This window comes from Otolemur garnettii, unplaced genomic scaffold (genome assembly GCF_000181295.1).
Source record: "Otolemur garnettii isolate 467f Iridium unplaced genomic scaffold, OtoGar3 scaffold00021, whole genome shotgun sequence".
Classification (NCBI taxonomy): domain Eukaryota; kingdom Metazoa; phylum Chordata; class Mammalia; order Primates; family Galagidae; genus Otolemur; species Otolemur garnettii.
In genome coordinates this window covers 9,309,510-9,331,612 of record NW_003852416.1, presented here as the reverse complement: position 1 = coordinate 9,331,612, position 22,103 = coordinate 9,309,510, and the positions used below count along the sequence as shown (strand labels likewise).

Sequence of the window (22,103 nt, the reverse complement as noted above, 5' to 3'; positions counted from 1 at the left end):
TGGTAGCTATGAATTGAACTGCAATACACATTCTGCTGTAAATGTCTTTGTGGTAAAATGATTTTTGTTCTTCTGGGTAGATACCTACTAATGGGATTGCAGGATCGAATGGAAGTTCAACTTTTGTTCTTTGAGAATTCTTCATACTTCTTTCCATAAAGGTATTAGTTTGCAATCCCACCAGGGGTGTAGAAGTGTTCCCTTCTCTCCACATCCATGTCAGCATCATTATGATTTGGGCTAATCTTACTGGAGTTAGGTGATATCTCAAAGTCGTTTCAACTTGCATGTCTTTGATGATTAAAAATGATGAGCATTTTTTCACGTATTTGTTGGCCATTCATCTGTCATCTTCAGAGAAGTTCCTGTTCAAGTTTCTTGCCCACATAGAAAAGGGGTTGTTTGCTCTTTTCTCATTGATTAATTTGAGTTCTCTATAGAGTCTAGTAATCAGACCTTTGTCAGATTCATAACAGGCAAAAATCTTCATTTTTCTTTCCCATTCTTCAGGTTGTCTGCTGCCTTTGGTTGTAGTAACCTTAGCGTGCAGAAGCTTTTTAGCTTGATCAAATTCCAGTTATTTATTTTTGGTGTTGCTACAATAGCCAGGGAGGTCTTCCTCATAAAATATTTTTCCAGGCCAATATTTTTAAGCCTTTCCCTGCACTGTCTTCTAGAATTTTTATTGTCTCATGTCTTAAATTTAAATCTTTTATCCAGTGAGAATCAATTTTTGTCAATGGTGAGAGGTGTGGGTCCAGTTTTAGTCTCCTACAAGTGGCTAACCAGTTCTCCCAGCACTATTTGTTAAATAGAGATTCTCTTTTCCAGTGCATGTTTTTGTTTGGGTTATCAAAGATTATATTGAATGGAGTAAAACTGAAAGCATTTCCACTCAGATCTGGAACTAGACAAGGATGCCCATTGTTACCACTGCTATTCAACATAGTACTGGAAGTCCTAGCCATCGCAATCAGGCAAGAGAAGGAGATTAAGGGAATTCAAATGGGAACAAAGGAAGTCAAACTCTTGCTCTTTGCAGATGACATGGTCTTATATCTGAAAAATCTCAGAGACTCAACCATAAAGCTCTTAGATGTGATCAAGGAATATAATAGTGTCTCGGGATACAAAATCAATACCCTCAAATCAGTAACCTTCATATATGCCAACAACAGTCAAGCTGAGAATAAAATCAAAGACTCTATTCCTTTTAAAGTAGTGCCAAAGAAGATGAAATACCTAGGACTATATCTAACAAAGGCTGTGAAAGATCTCTATAAAGAGAACTATGAAACCTTGAGAATAGAAATAGCAGAAGATGTTAACAAATAGAAGAACACACAATGCTCATGTTTGGGAAAAATCAATATTGTTAAAATATGCATACTACTCAAAACAATCTACAGATTTAATGCAGTCCCCATAAAAGCACCAATGTCATACTTTAAAGAACTTGAAAAAAATGGTACTTCCTCTCATATGAAATCAGAAAAAAATCTGAATAGCCAATACAATTCTTAGAAATAAAAACAAATCTGGAGGCATCGTGTTGCCAGATTTCAGGTTATACTGCAAGTCTATAGTGATCAAAACAGCATGGTACTGGCACAAAAATAGAGACCTAGATCTTTGGAATAGAATAGAGAATCTAGAGATGAACCCAACGACATATCATCATCTGATCTTGCATATATGTTTTAAGTTATACCTATTCCAAGGGTGGTAAGTAATTTTTAATCCCCTTTGTTAGTCATGACCCTGGGAATGCTGATTTGAAGCTGATGCCAAGGCCATACCGTAACTCCCTGGGCCTGGATTGTTTAATGATGTCTGGAATGGATGAAGAAGGCAGGAGGATTAGTAATATCAAATCCATTTTTGTGATGTGTACAAAATAAAGGGATGATTTTGTACTTCACTTCAACCAGAAAGGAGCACAAGGCTTCGTATGTGGCAGGCACCGAGTATATGATGAATGCATGAATGAGAGTGAAGGAATGGAGAAATGAAGGGGATGAGTCCCACAGAACCAATCACGGCCATAAATTCTAACATTCTAATGGTTACATGATTAAGAGAAATGTCTGTTACGCATCTAACTCACCCTTTGGGACTGGCTTCTCGTAAAGTTTTCTTGATGGACAGGAAAGTGGGCCTTTTCTCTGGAGATTCGTCCCAACACGCCATCACCATGGCCACAATCTGTTCATTGCTCTTCTCCTCCGACAGGGAGGGTCGCAGCGGAACTGACGCTGTGGGGTCTTTGATCCGGTTGATAATTTCTGAAATCCATTTTGAGTAAATGTCTGAGTTTTACTATAGTTCACTTTAGGTGGCAATTGTACCCTTAAGTTTATAAACTAAGTTTTAATATAAGTAGAATAGATTGATATTCCAAAGATATCTGGATATTGTAACAAAATTATTCTGAACGCTCTTAGAAAATAAAAAATTCTGTATTTAAACTGAGATTTTAAAATAGAACTTTTCTTGAGGTGACACATCAGACCTCCATATGACTTCAGGGATGTATAAGCATTTGGTGCTGGAAATCTCCAAAGGGTGCTTTACATAATTTTGCATTCCATATAAATTGTTACAGAAAAGCCATTTTAACAAATAAGAAATGTTACCATCGTGTCCTGTTTCTCTGTCCAATTTTGTAAATCTACTTTCATTTCCTCAGTGGCTTCTACTGATATTTATTAAAGATCCTGCTTAACCAGATGTTGTAACAAATAATAGTTTGAGAATAATGTAGACATGTGTTGGTATGAAAATACTGGGGGTGCTATACCATGGATAAATCTTAAATGCATATTACTCAGTTAGACTAGTCTGAAGAGTTTCATTCTGTTTACATGACATTCTAGAAAAGGCAAAATTATCAAGACAGAAAAGAGATGAGAGGTTGCCAAGAGCTTGGGGAGGAGAGAGGGTCAAATAGATAAAGTGAGGGATCTGATTTCAGCATGGGGAATCTATTCTCTACAACGCCACGGTGGTGGATATACAGCACTAAGTTTCTGCCACATGCCACAGAGCTTTGCAGCACAAAGGGTAAGCCTTAAGGATGCAAACTATCAGTTAGGAAATTAGACAACCCTGAGATAGAGTTCCAGCAGTTGAGAACAGACTCTGACTGTGTTACGAACGTTTGACCTGATGAAGGGGACAAACGGAAAAAGGGGCTAACCTACATCACTAGTGAAATGAGGAGAGACCATAAGAGAAATGACAAAAGGAACTATTACTCGTAGCAGGTGCCGTGGCCCACACCTGTTGTCCCAGCTACTTGGGAGGCTGAGGCAGGAGGATTATTAGAGCCTAGGAGATCGAGGCTCTAGGGAGCCATAATGATACCAGTGCACTCTAGCCAGGGCGAAAGAACAAGACCCTGTTTCCAGAAAACAACAACAAAAAAATCTGTTTATAATCATGTACTCTAGTTGGGGCCCACGAGTTAACAAGTCTGAAACCACTGTAACATATATACTGAGACTGAGCGAGTAAATGGATGGTGGTAGATGGTGGGGGGATAAATAAATAAAATAAATAGGTGTAGGATGGTAGGATAGTGGTGAGCCAGGATCCTCCTGCTGGAGATGGAGGTGAAAGAGACGTAGAGGAGAGGCTAACTGAACCAGGCTGGCAATACATTGGATCTGGAGGTACAAATATGAACCCGCATTTAGTTTAATGTAGATGTAGATATATATGCGTGCGTGCATGCTTGAATGTAATCATTGACATGTGTACGCATGTGGGTTAGTAAACACACGTGTTTCTTTGCAGCAACACCCCAGGAGCACTGAGCATACCCAGGGTCAGTTCTTGTTTTCTAACACCATCCTCCAAAACAGAAATCAGAGGAGTCAGCAGCTTCTAGCCCCGGGGCAGAGGAGACGCAAGAGGAGCCTGGAGCATCTTATCATATCAGGAATTAAGAAGTAATGGAAGACAAGACTCAGCAAACCACCACAGGGTTGGCTGCATGGCAAAGAGACAGAGGCCATTTGAAAGTGAATGCCCTTAGAACCAGTTATTTGAGCAACAAAGTTTAAAAAGCACTATTAGATCATAACTCAACAGATAAAATAAGCATCCATGAGTCCGTACTGCTATGAATAAATAATCAAAGAAATAAATATATAGGCAGAGTAGACAAATCTCCCAGAGGGAAGAATGCCGAATAACCTCCTCTTTCCTCAGGGAGGGGAGCCGAGCACCCCACCCTGTACGTGTAGGCTTCGGGGTGACTTCTGCCATGGGGCACAGTGTGGAGGGAAATCAAGAGTGACTTTACAGTGGAGAAACGGACACACAGGTCCTCAGTCGGGTAATCGAGGTCAACATCAAGTGGATGGCGTGTGCCCTCCGTGCGATGTGATGAGGATGACAATCTCCCTCTGAGAAATTTTCCCAGAGAAGTTTACAGAGGCAGGATGACTAAATGTAATGCGGCACCTGGAGGGGATCTGGGGACAGAAAGATGTTAGGCAGAAATTAAGAAAATCTGAATGAAATATGACGGTTAGTTAATATCACAAAAAATAGTTTACAAAAAGTATTTAAAATATGCTCTTGTTTAATATATAGTTTAAATGCCTAAAAATATTCTGAAAGAACGTACATTAAAAAGTACTCTGCATCACGAGAATGGAGAAGCCAGAATCCAGTGTACTCTATTCTAATATGAAGGCAGCAGATGAGCTAATTCAAGGGGGTGGGTAGGGGAATGAGCAAGGGGGGAGTGGGGAAGAGGGAGGGGAGGGGGTCACGGTGTATGGGGGTGGGACACAATTATAAGAGGGACCTTATCTAACAAATGCAATCAGCATAACCTAATTCTTTGTACCCTCGATGAATCCCAAACAAGAAAAAAAAAAAGTACTCTGTAGTCAGGCGGCTAGAGCTGACAGGACATAGCTGGTCTGGCTGCTTAGGTCCTCGGCGACCTTCACCTCAAATCTCCCATTCTTGTTTGAACCCAGCTTTGGCCTAGAGGTGTATATGTTGAGTAGTTCAGGGCTATCGATTTAGGAGATTAACTTTTGAATCAGAAATGTTGTTTTGAGTCATGGGTTATGCTGATTACTGTTTATTATGGGTCATGGGTTACGCTGATTGTTGTTGTTTAAGATAGGGGTTTTTGCTTTGAACTTGCATGAGTCAAACTGTGTAGAAGTCAGGTCAAGTCAGGTTAAGTCACTTTTGGAGGTGGAAGAAGGAACAGTCTTGGAGAAGCTGCTCTCGCTGTTCTCCAGGACTGCAGGCCTTCTGACAAAGTTTAGTGGACCTAAAAAAAAAAAAAAGTACTCTGGGAAATTGTATTTTACTGCCCAAATGAAGTCCATTGGGACAACAGTGGTTCCCAAACGAGTAACTGAAGAATCACTACGGCACCTTCTGCTGTCCTTTGTTTAGCTCTAAGAAACGCCAGGAAAGGACCAATAAAATGATTCAAAACTTTGTAAGTTCAAACGATGGGTCTGCACTCAGAGAACACGTGTCCTATCTCCTACCGTGTAGCCAGCTGTTCCCATCCCGTAACCATTACATCTACTTGCCACGGTAGCACATTCATTCACCGTCTTTGGCCACATGTGTCAGGACTGCCTGGGGGGGCTTGCTGAACCCAGATTTCTGGGCTCACCCCCACAGTTACCCACAAAGCAGATCTGGAGTGGAGCTTAAAAATGTGCATTTCTGTCAAGTTCCCAGGTGAGGCCGCTGCCACTGCTCCACAGACACAAGGACAAAGTCCAGGGCTTCTCAAACTGTGGCACATGAGTATCCCCTGGGAAACTGACAGAGGGACATGTTCTCAGACCTATGGCTGCAGAAACCCAAGGGTGGGACCCAGCAGTTCTGTGCTTGAATCAGCCTCCAGGTGGACCTTATGTCTTCTCCAGTCTGGGAACCACTGGTCTGGCAGGTGCAAAGAGGTAGTATTTATTCAGTCCCCAGTACAAGTCTGTTTCTAGGGAGCATGAAAACTTCATGAGGTGTTAATGGAAGGAACATGTTTCTTCATAAATTAGGTACACATTGTCCTTTTCCTAGTGGCAATCTTGTGGACGTATACTCCCACGTGACTGGCTCTCATTTAATTTCGTAAAATATATTGATTGATTGTCCACAGTCTTCCCTCATCCCCCGTCCCCACAGACCCCAACTGGCACAATCCATTGGTAGTGGGGCTTAGGGATTATAGGCCCACTCCTGCCCAGGCTCACTCTGGAAATATTTGTACACTTGTTTGGTTTAACAGTCAGATGCACCTGGATTTTGAGTCAGCCTTTTTAGATAGTCTACCTCTGCTTCATTTAACTATAAATTAGAAACTGGAACCTGTTTCAAAGCATCTGCATAAAGTCACAGAAGAGCCTGACTTAAGAAGTCTCCAGGAAATGGATAATAATCTAAAGCTGAGACTCAAGATACAGGTTGCTGGGAGTGGGCTAGAAATGATAGGCAAGGCAAGAAAAGGAACAAAATCAAGAGAGAAAGGCAAGCTGGGTTTGTCTCTTGGCCTTGTTCTCTGTCCAGGCTGCTGCGTGTTAGGCTCCCGTGGGATCCTGTAAAACCCCAGTGCCTAGGCAGCACCCAGACCACCAGACTCTGGGGCTGTGGTCCAGGTGTCAGCATTTGTTAAGAGCAAAAACCCAGCAGAACCAAGCCTGAATATATCCTTTGTAAGGGGACAACTGGACAGTATTCATCAAGAATTTCAAATATATTTAAAATATATAGATCTCTTCAACTTTACAGCTAGAAACCCTTAAGAAGAGACATTCAGCTGTGTGTGTGAAGACACAAGGCTGCTCATTGCAGCAATTTGTAATAGCAAATAATAGGAAACAGTCTAAATGTGTATTAATTAACAGCGTGTGGCATAGTCCTACAGTGAAAAGTTTTGCAGTCTTTAAAGAAAAAACAAGGCAAATGTGTATATAGCAATATATGTGGGGAAAGACATCCATGAGGAGGGAACAGCATGTGCAAAGGGGCTGGGGTAAGAATCTGTCTGGCATGTTGGAGCGTATAAAAGTGGCCAGTACAACTGAAGGGAGTGAACTGTGGAGATGGCATTAAGACAGTAGAGTGGGCTGAAGAGTGGACCCCAAACAAATATAGTAGAACCTCCACAGTTGACCACCCCTGCATTGACCACCTCCTTTACTTGACCTAATTTTCATAGTACAGACATGCACCATGTGCAGTAATGGTATAGTCAGTCTAGCTCCTTATGGTGACCACCTCTACTGTTGACCAGTTTGTTGAGTGATCAACGTATAGAGGTTCTCCTGTGTGTCCATGTCCTCATGCCCAGAATCTGTGAATGTTACCTTATTTGAAAAAGGGGATGTAAAAGGGATATGCAAATATTAAGTTAAGGATTTGGGGTCAAGGAGATCATTTTGGATTATTTAGGTGGGCCCCAAAGCCAATGACAAGCATCCTTAGAAGAAACACACAGAAGATACAGAAGAAACAGAACGCAGAAAAGCAACACGAATGAAGATAGAGCAAGAGACTGGGCCAGCGGCCACAAGCCTGGGAATGCTGGGGGCCCCAGAAGCGGAACCAGCAAAGGATGGGCTTTTGTCTGGAGTTTCTGGAGAGAGCTGAGCCTTGCTAGCACCTTGATTTTGGACTTCTGGCCTCCAGAACAGCAAGAGAATAAATTTCTGTCGTTTCAAGCCACCGTGTTTGTGCTAGTTGTCATGGCAGCCCTAGGAAACTAACAGAGCCAGACACAGGTTAGGTAGTTAGAGGCCACGGGAGGGGCTCAGTTTTCACTTCCCTGATGGGGAAGCCAGGGAAGGATTTTGAGTAGAGAAGTGATATAATCTGGCTCTTTTTCTAATAAGGTCACTCTGGCTATATTGTAATACAATGAGTTACCTGATTCTGAGTCCCTTGATTTGGGGGGGTTACCAAAATAGCTATTTTCTAATTACAAGAAAAACAATAAATTTTAAAATGAAAACATAAGAATGGAATAAGTTGTAAATGGGTCAAACAATTAATAAAAACAAACATCTCCAAGCCAGTTCACATGACAAAAGCCAACTGCCCCCCTTTACCATCTGGTGCCTCCTGGAGGTCATCAAAGGGCCCGTGGTCAGGGTGGTGGATCAGCTCCCGCATCAGAATGGCGAAGCTGTAAACGTCTCCTTTGGGGGTGCCCGACCAGGGTGACTCTGGGAGCCGCAGCAGCTCTGGTGCCGTCCAGTAGAGCTCTGCCAAGCAAGGAGACGTCCACATGAAGTGAGACTGCTGCTGGGAGAGACAGGAGAAGTCACCCCTTCATTCTTGGGGGGCCTGATGGTGTCTGATGGAGAGCAGGTAGGGGGTCTGTGTGCGGGAACATGGAGAAAACCACCAGGAAGGACGTGCCCCAGCGTGCTGAGTGGTTTCCTCAGAACTGTGGAATTACAGGTATTTGCAAGTACCTTTTTCTTTTCTGCATTGCCTATATTTTAAAAATATAATTCATTAAAGTATGATTTATACAATATAAAATGTACGCTATATAAAATTAACCATTTTAAAGGATTTAATGGCATTTAGCACATTCACAGTGCTGTGCAACCATCACCTCTATCTAGTTCTAAAATACTTCCATCCCACCCAAACAAAGTTCTAACCCACTGAGCAGTTTCTCCCTGGTTTCTCTACCCCAGCCCTCGGTAACCACCAATCTGCTTCCGTCTCTATGGAGTTATCTATTCTGAGTATCTTATGTATCTACCTTCTTTTTTTGCAGTGATGTCTATACGCTTATATGTATGATTATTGGTTATAATCATTAAAATATATATATATTTTTATATATATAAGAGAATGGGGAACTAGGAATGGCTACTGGCAGGTCTTCAAAGCTTCTCCCCAGTCTTTCTCTGAGACACCAGCCTAGGACATGGTACAGAAAGCTCCCCACATTTACCCAGAGAAGCTCTGGTGACATCTTGACCCAGCAAGGATGGGAGTCAGGGCCAGGAGTATCAGGCTGAATATGAGGAGATGAGACTCAAAGCCATTCAGGTAACTTTGGACAAGTAGGAAGGATCACCAAGCCCCAGTTTGCTTATATGTAAAGGAGGTTTGGACTTGAGACCGTGGAGCTTATCTTGAGATGCATGTCAGAATCACTTGGGAGCATTTTGAAAACAATAATGCCAGTGGGGTGGCTCAAGTCTACAATCCCAGCACTTTGGGAAGCTAAGGTAGGCAGGAGGGTCACTTGAGGCCAGGAGTTCAAGACCAGTCTGGTAAACACAATGAAACCCCAATTCTACCAAAAAAAAAAAAAAAATTAATTAACCGGGTGTGGTGGTGCATACCTGTGATCCCAACTACTTGGGAGGCTGAGGTGGGAAGATCACTTCAGCCTGGGCAACAGAGCAAGACCTGGTCTCAAAAAATAAATAAGTAAAATAAAATAAAACCTGATGTCAAGTCCCTACCTTCAGTCTTCAGATATTCTGATTCAATCATATGGGAGAGGTCACCGGGGAGACCCAGAACTCTGGAACTCGGTTATCTCTAAAGTGTCTGGCAGAGCCTACGTTCTACACAGAGAAGGTAAGGTGAGAGCAGGAAGGAACATAGAGGACTGAAAAGGGGGGCAAAGGTTGTGGCAGGTGGCCAGGCCGCACAGGGACGAGAACCAGTCTCTTACCCAGACATCACCTCACGGGCTCCAGGGCAAGACCTACCTGTGGGTACCCAGCCAAGTGAGCATCAGAGAGAAAGATGGGCAAGGATCCCTGACCCCCCTCCGACAGCTACTGATCTGCTATTGACTACCTGAGGGGTCGGTAGTTTTCTCATCGAAGGTTCTGTGTGTCTGGCCGTACTTGAGTTCCCACAGCCCAAATCCCATCAGCTTCACCTGCATCCGACCATCCACCAGGCAGTTGGAAGGCTTCAGGTTGCCGTGGGACCCCAGGGGGCTCCTGTGGAGGAACAGCATGCCCTGCAGGGGGGACAAGGAGCAGATGAGGCAGACCACGTGCCAGTGACACTATTGGCAGGAACCAAGGCAGAGGGACAGGGGCCAGAGACACAAACCCAGGACAGGGCACATGCCCATCTCTCTGTTCATCTGTTCAAGAGCCACCAGCACAGCCTCTTGTCCGTGAGTCACCCTGAGCAGGGACACTCAAAATGGAGAAAACTAGTATTTCTGGCTCTTTATTGTGGAGCCCAACAAGGCAAAGATGGTTTAAAATAAATACCTCCTAAGGGTCAGGTTCCTGAGTTCACACCCCAGCTCTACCACTCAGCAGAGGCCAAGTTACTTTATCCCTATAAACTTCATTCTTCTTACCAAAACGGAAGTAAGAAATAGGCTTACTCACAGTGCGGTTGTGGAGATTACGTGTGATAATGCGAGTGAAAACAAATAAATACCCAATGCAAGTGAGAATGAAAAACTTGCACACATGGGATAAATGCATAAATATCTTAGAGACCAGTGATACAGAGACAACGCCAAGTAATTAAGACTATTACTTTATTGCCTACACATTATAAACTATTACATGTACTTCTCAGGAAAAATGAGAACTACTGAAAAATTCTTGTGGCATCCAGTGTGTTCTCAGGAGTCCCATCCTATCATTATTGTTCACAAAGAGGGCAGAAAGATCTAGTCAGAAAACACAAATATAAATCTGGCTTCACCTCACTGGACCTTGATTTTTTCCATCTGTGAGATGGGACTACCTAGACCCCTGCTGCTTAGATGATGGCCTGGGCTCCACATGGGAGCTTGACAGAAATGCAGACCCTCGGGCCGCCCCCGCCCCCAGACCTACTGGATCAGGACAAGAGTCCCAGGCAATTCTTGCGCACACGCAGTCTGACAAGACCTGTCCTGGTCAGTTGTTCCCAGCCTTAGCTGCACATGAGAATCACTCGGGGACCTTAAAAACAAAAACACAATGCCGGGGCCCAAACACAAGCACCTACGTTAGCTACAGATGACTATGGTACGAGCCAAGCACAGGTGCAAAGGACAGGAAGCAGGAACGTGATCAGAATGGAGGCAACGGTGCTGCATCCAGGAATACCTTCCAAAGATGCTGGGTCATCAAGGCAGAGCTGATTCTCACATAGCAGAGAGATGGGGGCCTGGAAGGGGGGGTTTCCAAGGGCAGGGAGGGGCTTAAAGAAAGGCCTGGAGTTGAGGAAGAAAAGAAATATTTGTGGAGGACTGTCAGGAGAAGAAATTACTTTGGAAAATAAGAACTGTCCTATTTAAACATGAGAAACAACTTCTTTTATCCCTGAGAAGTTTCCAAAGGCAGATGCTGAAGAAGGGAAATGAAGGTAAAGAGGAAAGGGCCGAATGCTTTTCAGAGTAAACCAGAAAGTGCCAGCAGATGGGACCAAACCAATTGTGTGGTTTTTATCTTCCTTGATGACTTCACAGAGAAGCCATTTAAATAATATTTATTCCACATTTCCAGTTTCTTGGACTTTTAGGTACTGACATAAAAGCTCTCTGTATCTGTAATCTGAATCTATGAATGGTTCATTTGCAAAACAGTTAGTTTGAGAGCCTCAGCCTTTCACGGGCCCAGGGCTCTGCACCAAGCCCTTGCCTGTGTCCCCCTAGGTAACCTGAGCTGCCTCAGCCAAGAGGTTTCAGAGCAAGAGTGAAAAATAACAGAGCTTTTCTCAAGGGTCTTATTAAATTTTTATTTTTAAGTGTATAATTCTAACCTCACATCAGGTCCCAATCTAGCTCCCTGACTTAAACTAACTCATTTAATCCCACCTTGTGACCCTATAGAAGTAGATGCTGTTACCATCAACCTCATTTTCCTCGTGAGAAAAAGGAGAACAGAGAAATGAACCAGCCCCAGGTCACACAGCTGGCCAGGGGTGAGCTGGACTCAGACTTCTGCAGTCTGATTCCCAGTCAGTGCCCTGACTGACTGCCCTGATGTCCCTTTGTGTATGAAAGAAGCCTGGGACCTGCAGAGGTGAGAAATGATTGAGAACTTCTTTTTAGCCACATGGTGACATGGACATCCATGCTATGATGTGTCTGCGGTGAGCAAATAAATAACAAGAAACCTTTGGGGGGTTCTTACTTGGTACTGGGCATTGTGCAAAATACTAATTACCAAATTTAGCCTTTTCTGAAACAGGCTCATATTCTCATTGTCCATTTCACAATAAGGAAATTATAGGTTTTACATTGACCCCAAGAAATCAGAGCCAGAGCTGGGATATCAATCTAGATTGGATTGCCTCTTAAGCCCAGCTTCATCTAAACCAAAAGATTTCACTGTTTTCTGTGCCCTGGTGACAGTGGAGGATCGTGTGGGAGGAGGAGGGATGGGGGGTCCCGGCACCCTTTATTCCCTGGCACGATTACACCACTACAGCCTGACTGGTTCCAGTGAGTCTCCAACCCAGCTGAGAAGGGGCAGTGAAGTCATGGGTGGGCGTGGCTACTGCGAGGCACTGGTCACAGAGAGGGGGAAAGTGAGGAGGGCATCCTGAGAGGACTACTGTTCCCAGAAGCAGGGGCTTTGGGCCTCTCGTGCACCAGCTCAGTGACCCACCTCTTCCTCCCTGTGCTGACCAGCTGAGTCACTATCCCACTTAAGCCAGAGCCCTGAGGCCAAGATTGCATCAGAAATATGGAAAGCAATAAGGAAACCTCCAGGGGAGCAGATACACATCTGCCCCACCCCATCTCACCCACTGCCCCAGATACACATCCACCCCACCCGGTCTCTCCCACTGCCCAGCTGCTATCAGCGTGGCATGTTGATTTTAGAGATGGTAAATGTGAATCTCATTGTGGAACTGCAGCCCATCCAACCGGACCCAGAGCGACCTGGCTAAGGTGGCCTCTGGAATTTCTCCAGCAAGGCGCCAACAGGCTGCGGTCCAAGTTTGAAATCTGGTGAGACCAGTGTCCAACCCAGATCTCTGATCTCACAGAGACCTCTCCATTCAGCAAGACTGTCCCTGACACACACACGGTCCTCTGCTTTCTTCCTGCCTTAGCTAGCACCAGGTCCACCCCAGGCATGAGCTATTTTACATTCTGAGATGTTACCGGAGCTCAGGCCGTGAGGGCAGAATGACACTCTCAGGGATGCCCAGAATCCTGGGTGTGAAGTCCTCTCCGAGAGACGGCATGGGTGTCGCTATTTTCTATCCAAATGGAAAGGTATGATCTTTACGCATATTGTCAGAGAGCAAATAGGACCACGAGAGGACTCATGATTTCCAAATCAGGTTTTGTGCGCTCTCGGCAGTTCTACCACCCATCTGCTAGCAATGTTTCTTGCCCTACTAGAAATTCCCAGGTGGCCAGTGGGGCTCCTGCCTCTGGGTCCCCCATCTGTGCTCTCTGATACTTAGTAGAGACAAGTACAGCGGGGAAGGAAAATCTTTAAGCTGGCTACAAATCGGAATCTGCCTCTCACCAGTCGGGCAGGTGACTTCCCCTAGCTAAGCTAAGCCTCACTTTATTCCTCTCAAAAATGGACTATATACTAATATTACGAATGGAGTAAAAAAATTAACAATGGAATTAATTTATAATTAAAATCATTGTCCCATAGAAACATAAAGCAAGCCACATTTTTAAATGTTTTAATAGCTGTGTTAAAAAAGCTAAACACTTAAAATTAATTTTAAGGGTCGGTGCCCATAGCTCAGTGAGTAAGACGCCGACCACATACGCCGAAGCTGGTGGGTTCAAGACGAGCCTGAGCAAAAAGTGAGACCTCATCTCTACTAAAAATAGAAAAAACTGAGGCAAGAGAATAGTTTGAGCCAAGAGTTGGAAGTTGCTGTGAGCTATGATGATGCCATGGCACTCTACCCAGGCAACAGCTTAAGACTCTGTCTCAAAAAAAAAGAGAAATTAATTTTAATAATATATTTTACTCAAAGTGTTCAGAAATCTTACCATTTCCAACATGTAATCAACATAAAAATATTAGTCAAGGCTCAGTGCCTATAGCTCAGTGGCTAGGGCACTAGCCACGTACACCAGAGCTGGTGGGTTCAAATCCAACCCAGGCCTGCCAAACAACAATGACAACTACAACCAAAAAATAGCAGGCATTGTGGCAGGCACCTGTTGTCCCAGCTACTTGGGAGGCTGAGGCAAGAGAATCGCTTAAGCCCAAGTTTGAGGTTGCTGTGAGCTGTGATGCCATGGCACTCTATCCATATATATATGTGTGTGTGTGTGTGTATGTGTGTGTATGTGTATACATATATACATATATATATATACATCCATATATATATATCCAATATACATATATATTTGTTGGAAATTTTTTTCCTTTTGTTTTTTTACTAAGTCTAAAACATCTGGTCTAAACTTGACACAGCACATCTCCATTTGGACTGGATTGGGATATTAGTGCCCAGTAGCTACATGTGGCCAAGGCTATCTTAGTTGGACAGTGCAGACTTACCCTGTAGGCTTGTTAGAGGAATTAAAATAAGAAAATGTACTTCTTTTAGTACTAGTCATGGAGTTACCTATAATTGTATTAATGGTAATCCTGTTATTACTAATAATACTAACAATTAACATTTATTAGACTTGGGTTAGGGGGTAGGCATAGAACTACGCATTTTACATACCTTAGTCTTCACACAACCCTATGAGGTGGTACTGATGTCATCTCTATTTTCACATACAGGAAAACTAAGGCTCAGAGGGTTGAGGTCACCTGGACACTAAGCGGTAGAGTCAGGCTTCAAAATCCCCAGTTTCTATGTCAAACTATTTTTCATCCTTTTCATTCCTCAAGACTTCTCTACCTAGAAAGGAAGGCCCATCCTGACTCGCAGGGTTGAGCTACCTGGGGATAGGACAAGGCGCCTCAGTCCTCTGTGCTGCCAGGCCCAGAATTGGGTCGGACTCCAATTAAGTGCTCAGATTATGTGTGTTAGCTTGGAAAGTCTCCAGCATCTCAGAATCTCTCTGCTACCTGGCACAGCAGCAGTGCTGGTCAAATAGACTCAGGGAGAAGACTTGTTTTTATGGTTGGTATGTGACAACCAAAAGCACAGTCTGACCCACAGAGGATGGCTCAGTGCCCAAGCCCAGGGCAAGACTCTAAGAGGTGATAGTACATTTCCTGTTACTCCCAGTCCCCTTCAAAGAATGTTGGCAGAGTAAATCAGCCTCAGAGTACCTACATGTGCCTTGGCCTAGCCCACTGTATTATTGGTGACTTCCTTACACAAGCACACAACATGCAGGTTGCATTTCAGGAGGCAGTGATCCCACCATTGTGAGATGACAAGCTGCCCTCTGTTCTCCTAGTATGGAGTATGGCACAAACTCAGTGACCTAGAACAGGTAATGACCACCAGGGAGATTTTCCCCTTCAAGGGGCCATGCTCACCTGCCCAGCATTTCTCCAGAAAAACCTTTGGGTTAATGCTTCTTGAAAACCAATTGTCCATAGGGAAAAGACCAAACCTGTGAGTCATTCATGTTGGTAAGTACATCCTGGCTAGCTTGCTCTTCACGTGTAATGTAAATGATGTTAGCTGTGTTTCTGGGGGCAGGAGACACATAATCTGAGTCCAGAGCACTTCTCTGGGCTTGGTGGGAAGGGAAGGGAACCGCAGGTAAAGGGAAGGAGAGAAGACCCCAGAGTGGGAAAGGACCCCTGTGAGGTCATCCCTCTGCCACTTAAGGAACTTTATGCATACGTATTTCAGACCTCAGACGGTTTTGTTTTCTTTTTTTCTAGGTAGATTTTAAGCCATTCGGAGCTGGAAACAAACCCTCATCTTCCCACGAAAGTGACCAGAGCTGGGTAAACCCTTAAAAGAAGCTTAATAAAGTTCTAATGAAATAATAACAGTGACGGTGGCCCAAGGTTGGCCCAGAGAGATTTCTGTCTGCCTTGCTTGGTAACAGTATGCTGGTTTCCCACTAAAGCCTAGGAAATCAAAGACTCACCAGGCTGTAAGACTCAGCTCCCTAGAAACAAAGAGCAACAAAATCCTTGAGGGTGGAAAGCTCTTCATTCTCCCTACCCAGAGGGGAAGTGGTCTGGCAAAGCCAGCTCAATAGGCCAGGGGCCGATGCTCCAGGAGGGCAGAGGTTATGACTCACCCCTGTAGCCCTCACCCTCACCATGCCCAGGCTCTTCCAGGCAGGCATCTGCTGGCTGATGTTTGGACGATTGATAGTTGACAATCAGCCCTGACCCTGCTGCGGATGCACTGCTCACATATAGAGCAAGACCCACCCCCAGGTCATTGGTTTGGTCCTTTCTGATGTGAAAAGTATCAGCAGCAAGCTTAGACGTAATAGCTGGGTTTAGCCCGGGTGGAAGAAAGCAGGCTTACGATTCTGGCCCATATAACACCACCCTCTCCTGCCGTCTCCCTCCCTCGTTGCCCGCTGCATGCCTAGGCAGTGGTGCTTTGAGACAATGTGTCATGTTGGTCTCTGATCCAGCTACTACCTTCCAGCATCCCCCCAACCTTCATGGTGATAGGAACTGGCTTCCCTCCACCTCCTTCTCAGTTGCCCTGACATCCCCAAATGGGCTCCTAGACATGAGATTGACTTCTCCCTATTGCAAAACACAAAAGCAATCTCTACTTCTTGCTACTAAGAAGCAGCACAGCATTGTGGGGAAGGATATAAGACACAAATCACCTAGGTTTGAATCCTACCTCTGCTACTTAGTGAGACTTTGGACAAGTTATGTGAGCTTTCTGCTCCTCATGTTCTTACCTGTGAAAAAGAAGTAACAATAGATCTACCTTGTATTATTTTTCATGAGAATTAAAAAAAGTAATAAGGTACTAGAAAGTTCCTGGCCCAAAGTAGGTACTATAATACTTTATTATTATGTTATTTTCTTCCTCTTTTTGCAGCCACCACAATTCCATGTGCCCAAAGTAAAGATTCGGCCTACTTACAAACCTCACATTTGCAGCCCTAGCCCACCTCTTAAGTCAGCAGCTTTGTGGTTAGTGTGACACTGGTCCCCATTTTCTGGGGGAGGGAATGAGGGACTAAGGAGCAAGAAGGGGTATTAGGAACCCTGCTGCTCAGCTCCACTTATGTTCTAGTAATTATGGTCTACAGATTAGATTAGGTTAAAAGTTTTACCCTAAAATGTAAATACGCTACTCTTTCCTGATCAGGTAAGCCTATCAGCCATTCCAACTTTAGTATAAAATATTTTCTTCTCTCTATATTTGTTGTAATCAGGGAAGAAGAAAAGAATAGAAAAATCTGATCGACATGGTAGTTTTTAGAGCTGGAATCAATTTGAAGAAGAGATCTGAAGAGAGCTAGAATTTTCAGGAAAGATTACAGCTCAATTTCATTCAAGACATACACCAACTCAAAAACACTATCATATTTACTCTTCAATTAGGTTGATGTTATACTCACACTGACTATGTCATATGCAAAGGAGATTTTGAATATCCAATCCATTGCATGATCAGAGCTTCTCAAAACATCCTGAAAAACACAAGTATTCAAAATATCACCAGCAACTCAACCTGAAACAGTGAGCTTCATACAGAGAGCAGATCTGACTCCAATATATCTGATATTCTTAGCCAGAACCAATACAGTGTGAGGCAAAAATAAACTCCCCACTAAACCTGGTAACTAGAAATCTTCCCAGGAGATACCACAGCCTGACTCAATATTGAAAAAGTAAGTAGTTTGGAGTTTTACAAACACTTCCTCATTCCTGACATAAAGCTGTTCACATACCATGGGTAGGATGGGCCCAGGAACATCGTAATTCAAGAGTGACATCTTAGAAGAAACCAAGCTCAGATAGTTTCCACCCAGAACAAAAGAAACCAGACACTGGGCCGCTCTGCAGGTAGTCTGATCCCTAAAAGCAGGTGGTTCCACAAGATAATTCAAGTCTCACAATTAGACCAGAGAGAAACAGTCCTTGGATGAACAGGAGCAAGCATTGATAAGGTCCTTTATTAGCTGAGGTAAGAGTGACTATTTTGCTTACCTTAAGACTTCCTTTTTTGCAATACTGGTTGACAATGCAGATGTTAGGTGATTCTGTGCAAACGCCAAAGAAGTGAACAATGTTCTCGTGCCTTAATTCACACATCTGGAAATAATAATGGTCACAATAGCTTGTGTATAGACGGTGTCTTCATGTCAAGGACAGTGCTGAGTGTTTTACATATTTTCAGTTAATTCTTGCAAAGATCTTGTGCAATAAGAACACTTACTGCTTTCATTCTACAAAGAAGGCAACTGGGGTCCAATAGGCAATGTAATTTGTGAAAGATCATGTAACTTGTAAGTGGCAGAGCTGGGAGGTAAAGCTGGGAGGTAAACCTCCAGCAAATAAACCAGAGGGATGACCAAAATCTAACCTTAATCATGGGGATAAACTAAAACCATGTCACGGTAATAGACTCATTCCTGCCTCCCTGCTTATGGCTGTGTATGCCAACATGCGGGCTGTAACAGACTGTACACCCAGAGCAAGAAGTCTGACCCCATGAACCTGACTCCCTCAAGGTCCAGGTTCAAGGTAGGGAAGCAGCCATCACAGGCACAGAGGATAAAGGGCCAGAATTAAAGCTGGGAAGAACAAGCAAAAAAAGCAGAGGTTAGAGGGATCCCAGGATTTAGGTGGCTGGGTCAGGGGACAAGGTCTGAGGTCAAAAGCCTGTGCTCTCATGGGGTTTGAGAGGCAGGCCCAGTTAAAGGCAGCAGCCTCCCACCATTGCCCCTTAGAAACAGGGAGCTGGCAGATGAGAGGCAGAGAGCAGTACTGCTATGTTACGCCCTGGGGCGGGGCCTCACCAGCTGGATTTCCTGTAGCACAGTGCACTTCCTAACCCGGGCTGCTGCTTGGTCACCAACATAGCGGATGGCCACGTGGTTTCCCTGGAATCAGAAACAAAGTGGAATGTCCTTAACCCAGGATGATCTAAGAAAAGCTCCAGGCTAGGAAGGGGAACAGGAAGACTGGCACAAAATCCCCCTATTAGAAGGATCCCATTCCTCACTGCCTGAGTCGACCTCTGTTGTGGCACTGGGCTATGTCCAGGCCCTGAGCTAGCTGCTTCACCTGTAAGATCGCAGCCTGGCAAGGTCGGGTGTGATTAGCACATTTCCAGATGGGATCACTAAAGTTAGGTAACTTACCGGAGGTTGCACAGACAGAATTTGAAAGTGTGACTCCAAGACTATACTCTTCCTATTATATAATAATGTCCCGTTATCACTCAGAGAAAATAGTGATTGACTGAAAGTCTGAAATCCTATGCCTGGCTCAAAGCCCAATATTACCACTTCACACCTGAACAACCCTAAACAGGGGATTTAACTTCTTCAAGTCTCCATTTCCTCTTCTGTAAAATGGAGATTAAAAATAACACCAATCCAGGTGTGGTGGCTCAGGCCTGTGATGCTAGCACTTGAGGAGGCCAAGGCAGGAGGATCATTTCAAGTTAGGAGTTCAAGACCTGCCTGAGCAACATATCAAGACCCTGTCACTACAAAAAAGAACAAAAATTAGGTGGGCTTGGTGGCAAGCACCTATAGTCCCAGCAAGTCAGGATGCTGAAGGACGGGAATTTCTTGTGGCCAGGAGATTGAGGTTGCTGTGAGCTATGATGACTCCACTGCCCTCATGCCTGAGCAATAAGGCTAGACCCTGTCTATAAATAAATAAATAAATAAATACACACACCAATCTCATAGCATCATTCTGAGGATTAAATCAGTTAAAATACTTAACTCTGACAATGTGGTAACTCAATGCTGGGCACATATTAAATTTTCAGCAAATAGCATCTCTTATGATTATTGCGTATAGAGTTTGCTTCTAGAGAGTCACTTAATCAAACACCACACAAACGTACAGTAGTGTGTCAAGAGCTGGGCAGAAGAGATAGAATCTGAATCGTATGAGAATGTAAGACTCAGCTTCAGTTAAAGAATCAATCCAAGGTCTGCCACTCTAGTTTGGGAGTCAGTGCAAAGGACTCGAGACTGTGATGGGAGTTCCATGGAGGAAGGAAGGGCTGGGAGAGCAAGGAAAGGATTCTTGGAAGAGGTGATGCTTAAGCTGAGCTTTGAAGGATAAGACGGTTCCAGGTGGGGGAGTGGGCCCCGGCATGGCATTGTCAGAGGGTAAAACATACGACGTAACAGAACTGGCAGGACCGGTTGGACGAGCATAGGATTTAAACCACAGGAAAAGAAAGATCCTAAGAGTAGACTGGGACTAAGTAGTCAAGAGATTTGGTCCCTTGTTAAAGAGTTAGGGCACCAGCATTCCGGCAACAGAAGTGGGGGATCTGGTGATGGCAGTTGAGGGCAGGGAGAGGCGACACATTTTAGGAGGATTAATCAGACGGTGATATACTATGGCTGGCTGGCTTCCTTCTCTAAACGGCCACATGACCACCACCACAGTTTCATGTAAATGGTGGTCACCACGGTATTTGGTAATATCCCTGGAGGCTTTTTATAGTTTGAAGACTCAAGTAAATAAACATTTAAACAACTCAGTTTAGCCACATCGGGAATGATTCCTCTCTAATCTTTCCTAACCTCAACTTAGAGCAATGAACAACTCTTCTCACACCTGTAACTTTCTATCTCTACTCTCGAGGACCTCTATTTTGAAGAATAAATGCAAATTTTTATTCTTTATGTGACTTTTCCCCAGGAATCTTGAAAGACTGCTATGTGGCTCAGCGCCTATGGCTCAACCGGCTAAGGCGCCAGCCACGTACACCTAAGGTGGCGGGTTCGAATCCCCAGCCCGGACCCGCCAAACAACAATGACGGCTGCAACCAAAAAATAGCCCGGCATTGTGGCGGGCGCCTGTAGTCCCAGCTACTTGGGAGGCGGAGGCAGGAGACTCGCTTGAGCCCAGGAGTTGGAGGTTGCTGTGAGCTATAATGCCACGGCACTCTACCCAGGGGGACAGCTTGAGGCTCTGTCTCAAAAAAAAAAAAAGAAAGACTGCTATGTGCAGGCAGGTATAAGGAAGGATGAGAAAGGCGGGTGTTCCAGCAATCAGCAGTGGCCACTGTCTCCACGGCAGAGGCACCCACAACTGGTTCATCTGTGCTAAAGCACCAAGGCTGAGATAATCCCTGCTCTAGGGCTGTGCTGTGCATTAAGGCAGCCACTAGCTATATAGGGTTGAAATTTTGAAAAATTTAAATTGATGGTAATAAAATTTAACATTTAGCTCCCCAGGCACGCTAACTTTCAGTAGTCACCGGAGGCTAATCGTTTGGACCACACTGACCAGCACAGATTCAGGACATTTTCATCATCACAGAAAGTTATTTGGACAGAGCTGAATCTAATCTAGAAGCCAGCATAGGAATCACGGGGGGTAGGGGAGGGGGCTCTTAGAAAATCAGAATTTCAGTTGTCACCCCAGACTTGCAGGTGCTAATCAGAGTCTGCTCTTTATCCAGAGACTCAGGTGATTGGCATGCACCTTAAAGTTTGGGAAGCATCTGTCTGCTGTTGCAAGACCACCGTGGCTTTTGCACAGAGAATGCTTTCCTATTCAGAATACTCTGCCTAACAAAAACCATGTGCGGAGAATGGAACAGAGATACATAGGCAGCCACCTGCCCATAGAAATACCTGGTAAAATCCAACTGGGGCGTAGAAGAGCTCCTCCCCCTGCTGGCTCTTGACAAAGGACCTGAGGTCCGCAGAAATCGTCGCACTGGATGAGTTACTCACGTTCTCTCTCTGGAATGGCTGTAAAACAGGGCATCATTCAGTTGTTCTCAGTAGCATGGCCAAGTGACTCTGCATTTTATAGATGAGGGAGCTGAGTGCCAAGGTTACACGGTTAACACATGTGAGAGTCAGGATCTGAGCCCTGAACTTCCTGAGCTGAAGCGTGAGTAGCTCACTACTATCAGCATCAGTCCCAGTGTCTGTGCCACCCTGGGCCATATAAGTTAGGACGGCAGGGTCTGCAGGCACACTACCCAGATTCAAGTTCTGGCTCTGGTCCTAAACTAGATGTGTGACCTGGGGTCATTAATACCCACAGTGCCCCTCCAACACCTA

At 44.4% G+C, this 22,103-nt stretch overlaps 1 protein-coding gene across 1 annotated transcript in view; it reads right to left on the bottom strand.

The window, feature by feature from the left end:
• LOC100951655 (guanylate cyclase 2G-like) overlaps nt 1-22,103 on the bottom strand; it is a 45,369-nt gene that overhangs the window by 9,450 nt on the left and 13,816 nt on the right. The window contains exons 9-15 of the mRNA XM_012803678.1: nt 21,666-21,785; nt 18,848-18,931; nt 18,036-18,140; nt 17,444-17,515; nt 9,823-9,991; nt 8,097-8,252; nt 2,108-2,285 (exon numbers count right to left, since the gene is read on the bottom strand). Coding sequence (XP_012659132.1) covers nt 2,108-2,285; nt 8,097-8,252; nt 9,823-9,991; nt 17,444-17,515; nt 18,036-18,140; nt 18,848-18,931; nt 21,666-21,785 — 884 coding nt within the window. The remainder of the gene's footprint in view (nt 1-2,107; nt 2,286-8,096; nt 8,253-9,822; nt 9,992-17,443; nt 17,516-18,035; nt 18,141-18,847; nt 18,932-21,665; nt 21,786-22,103) is intronic.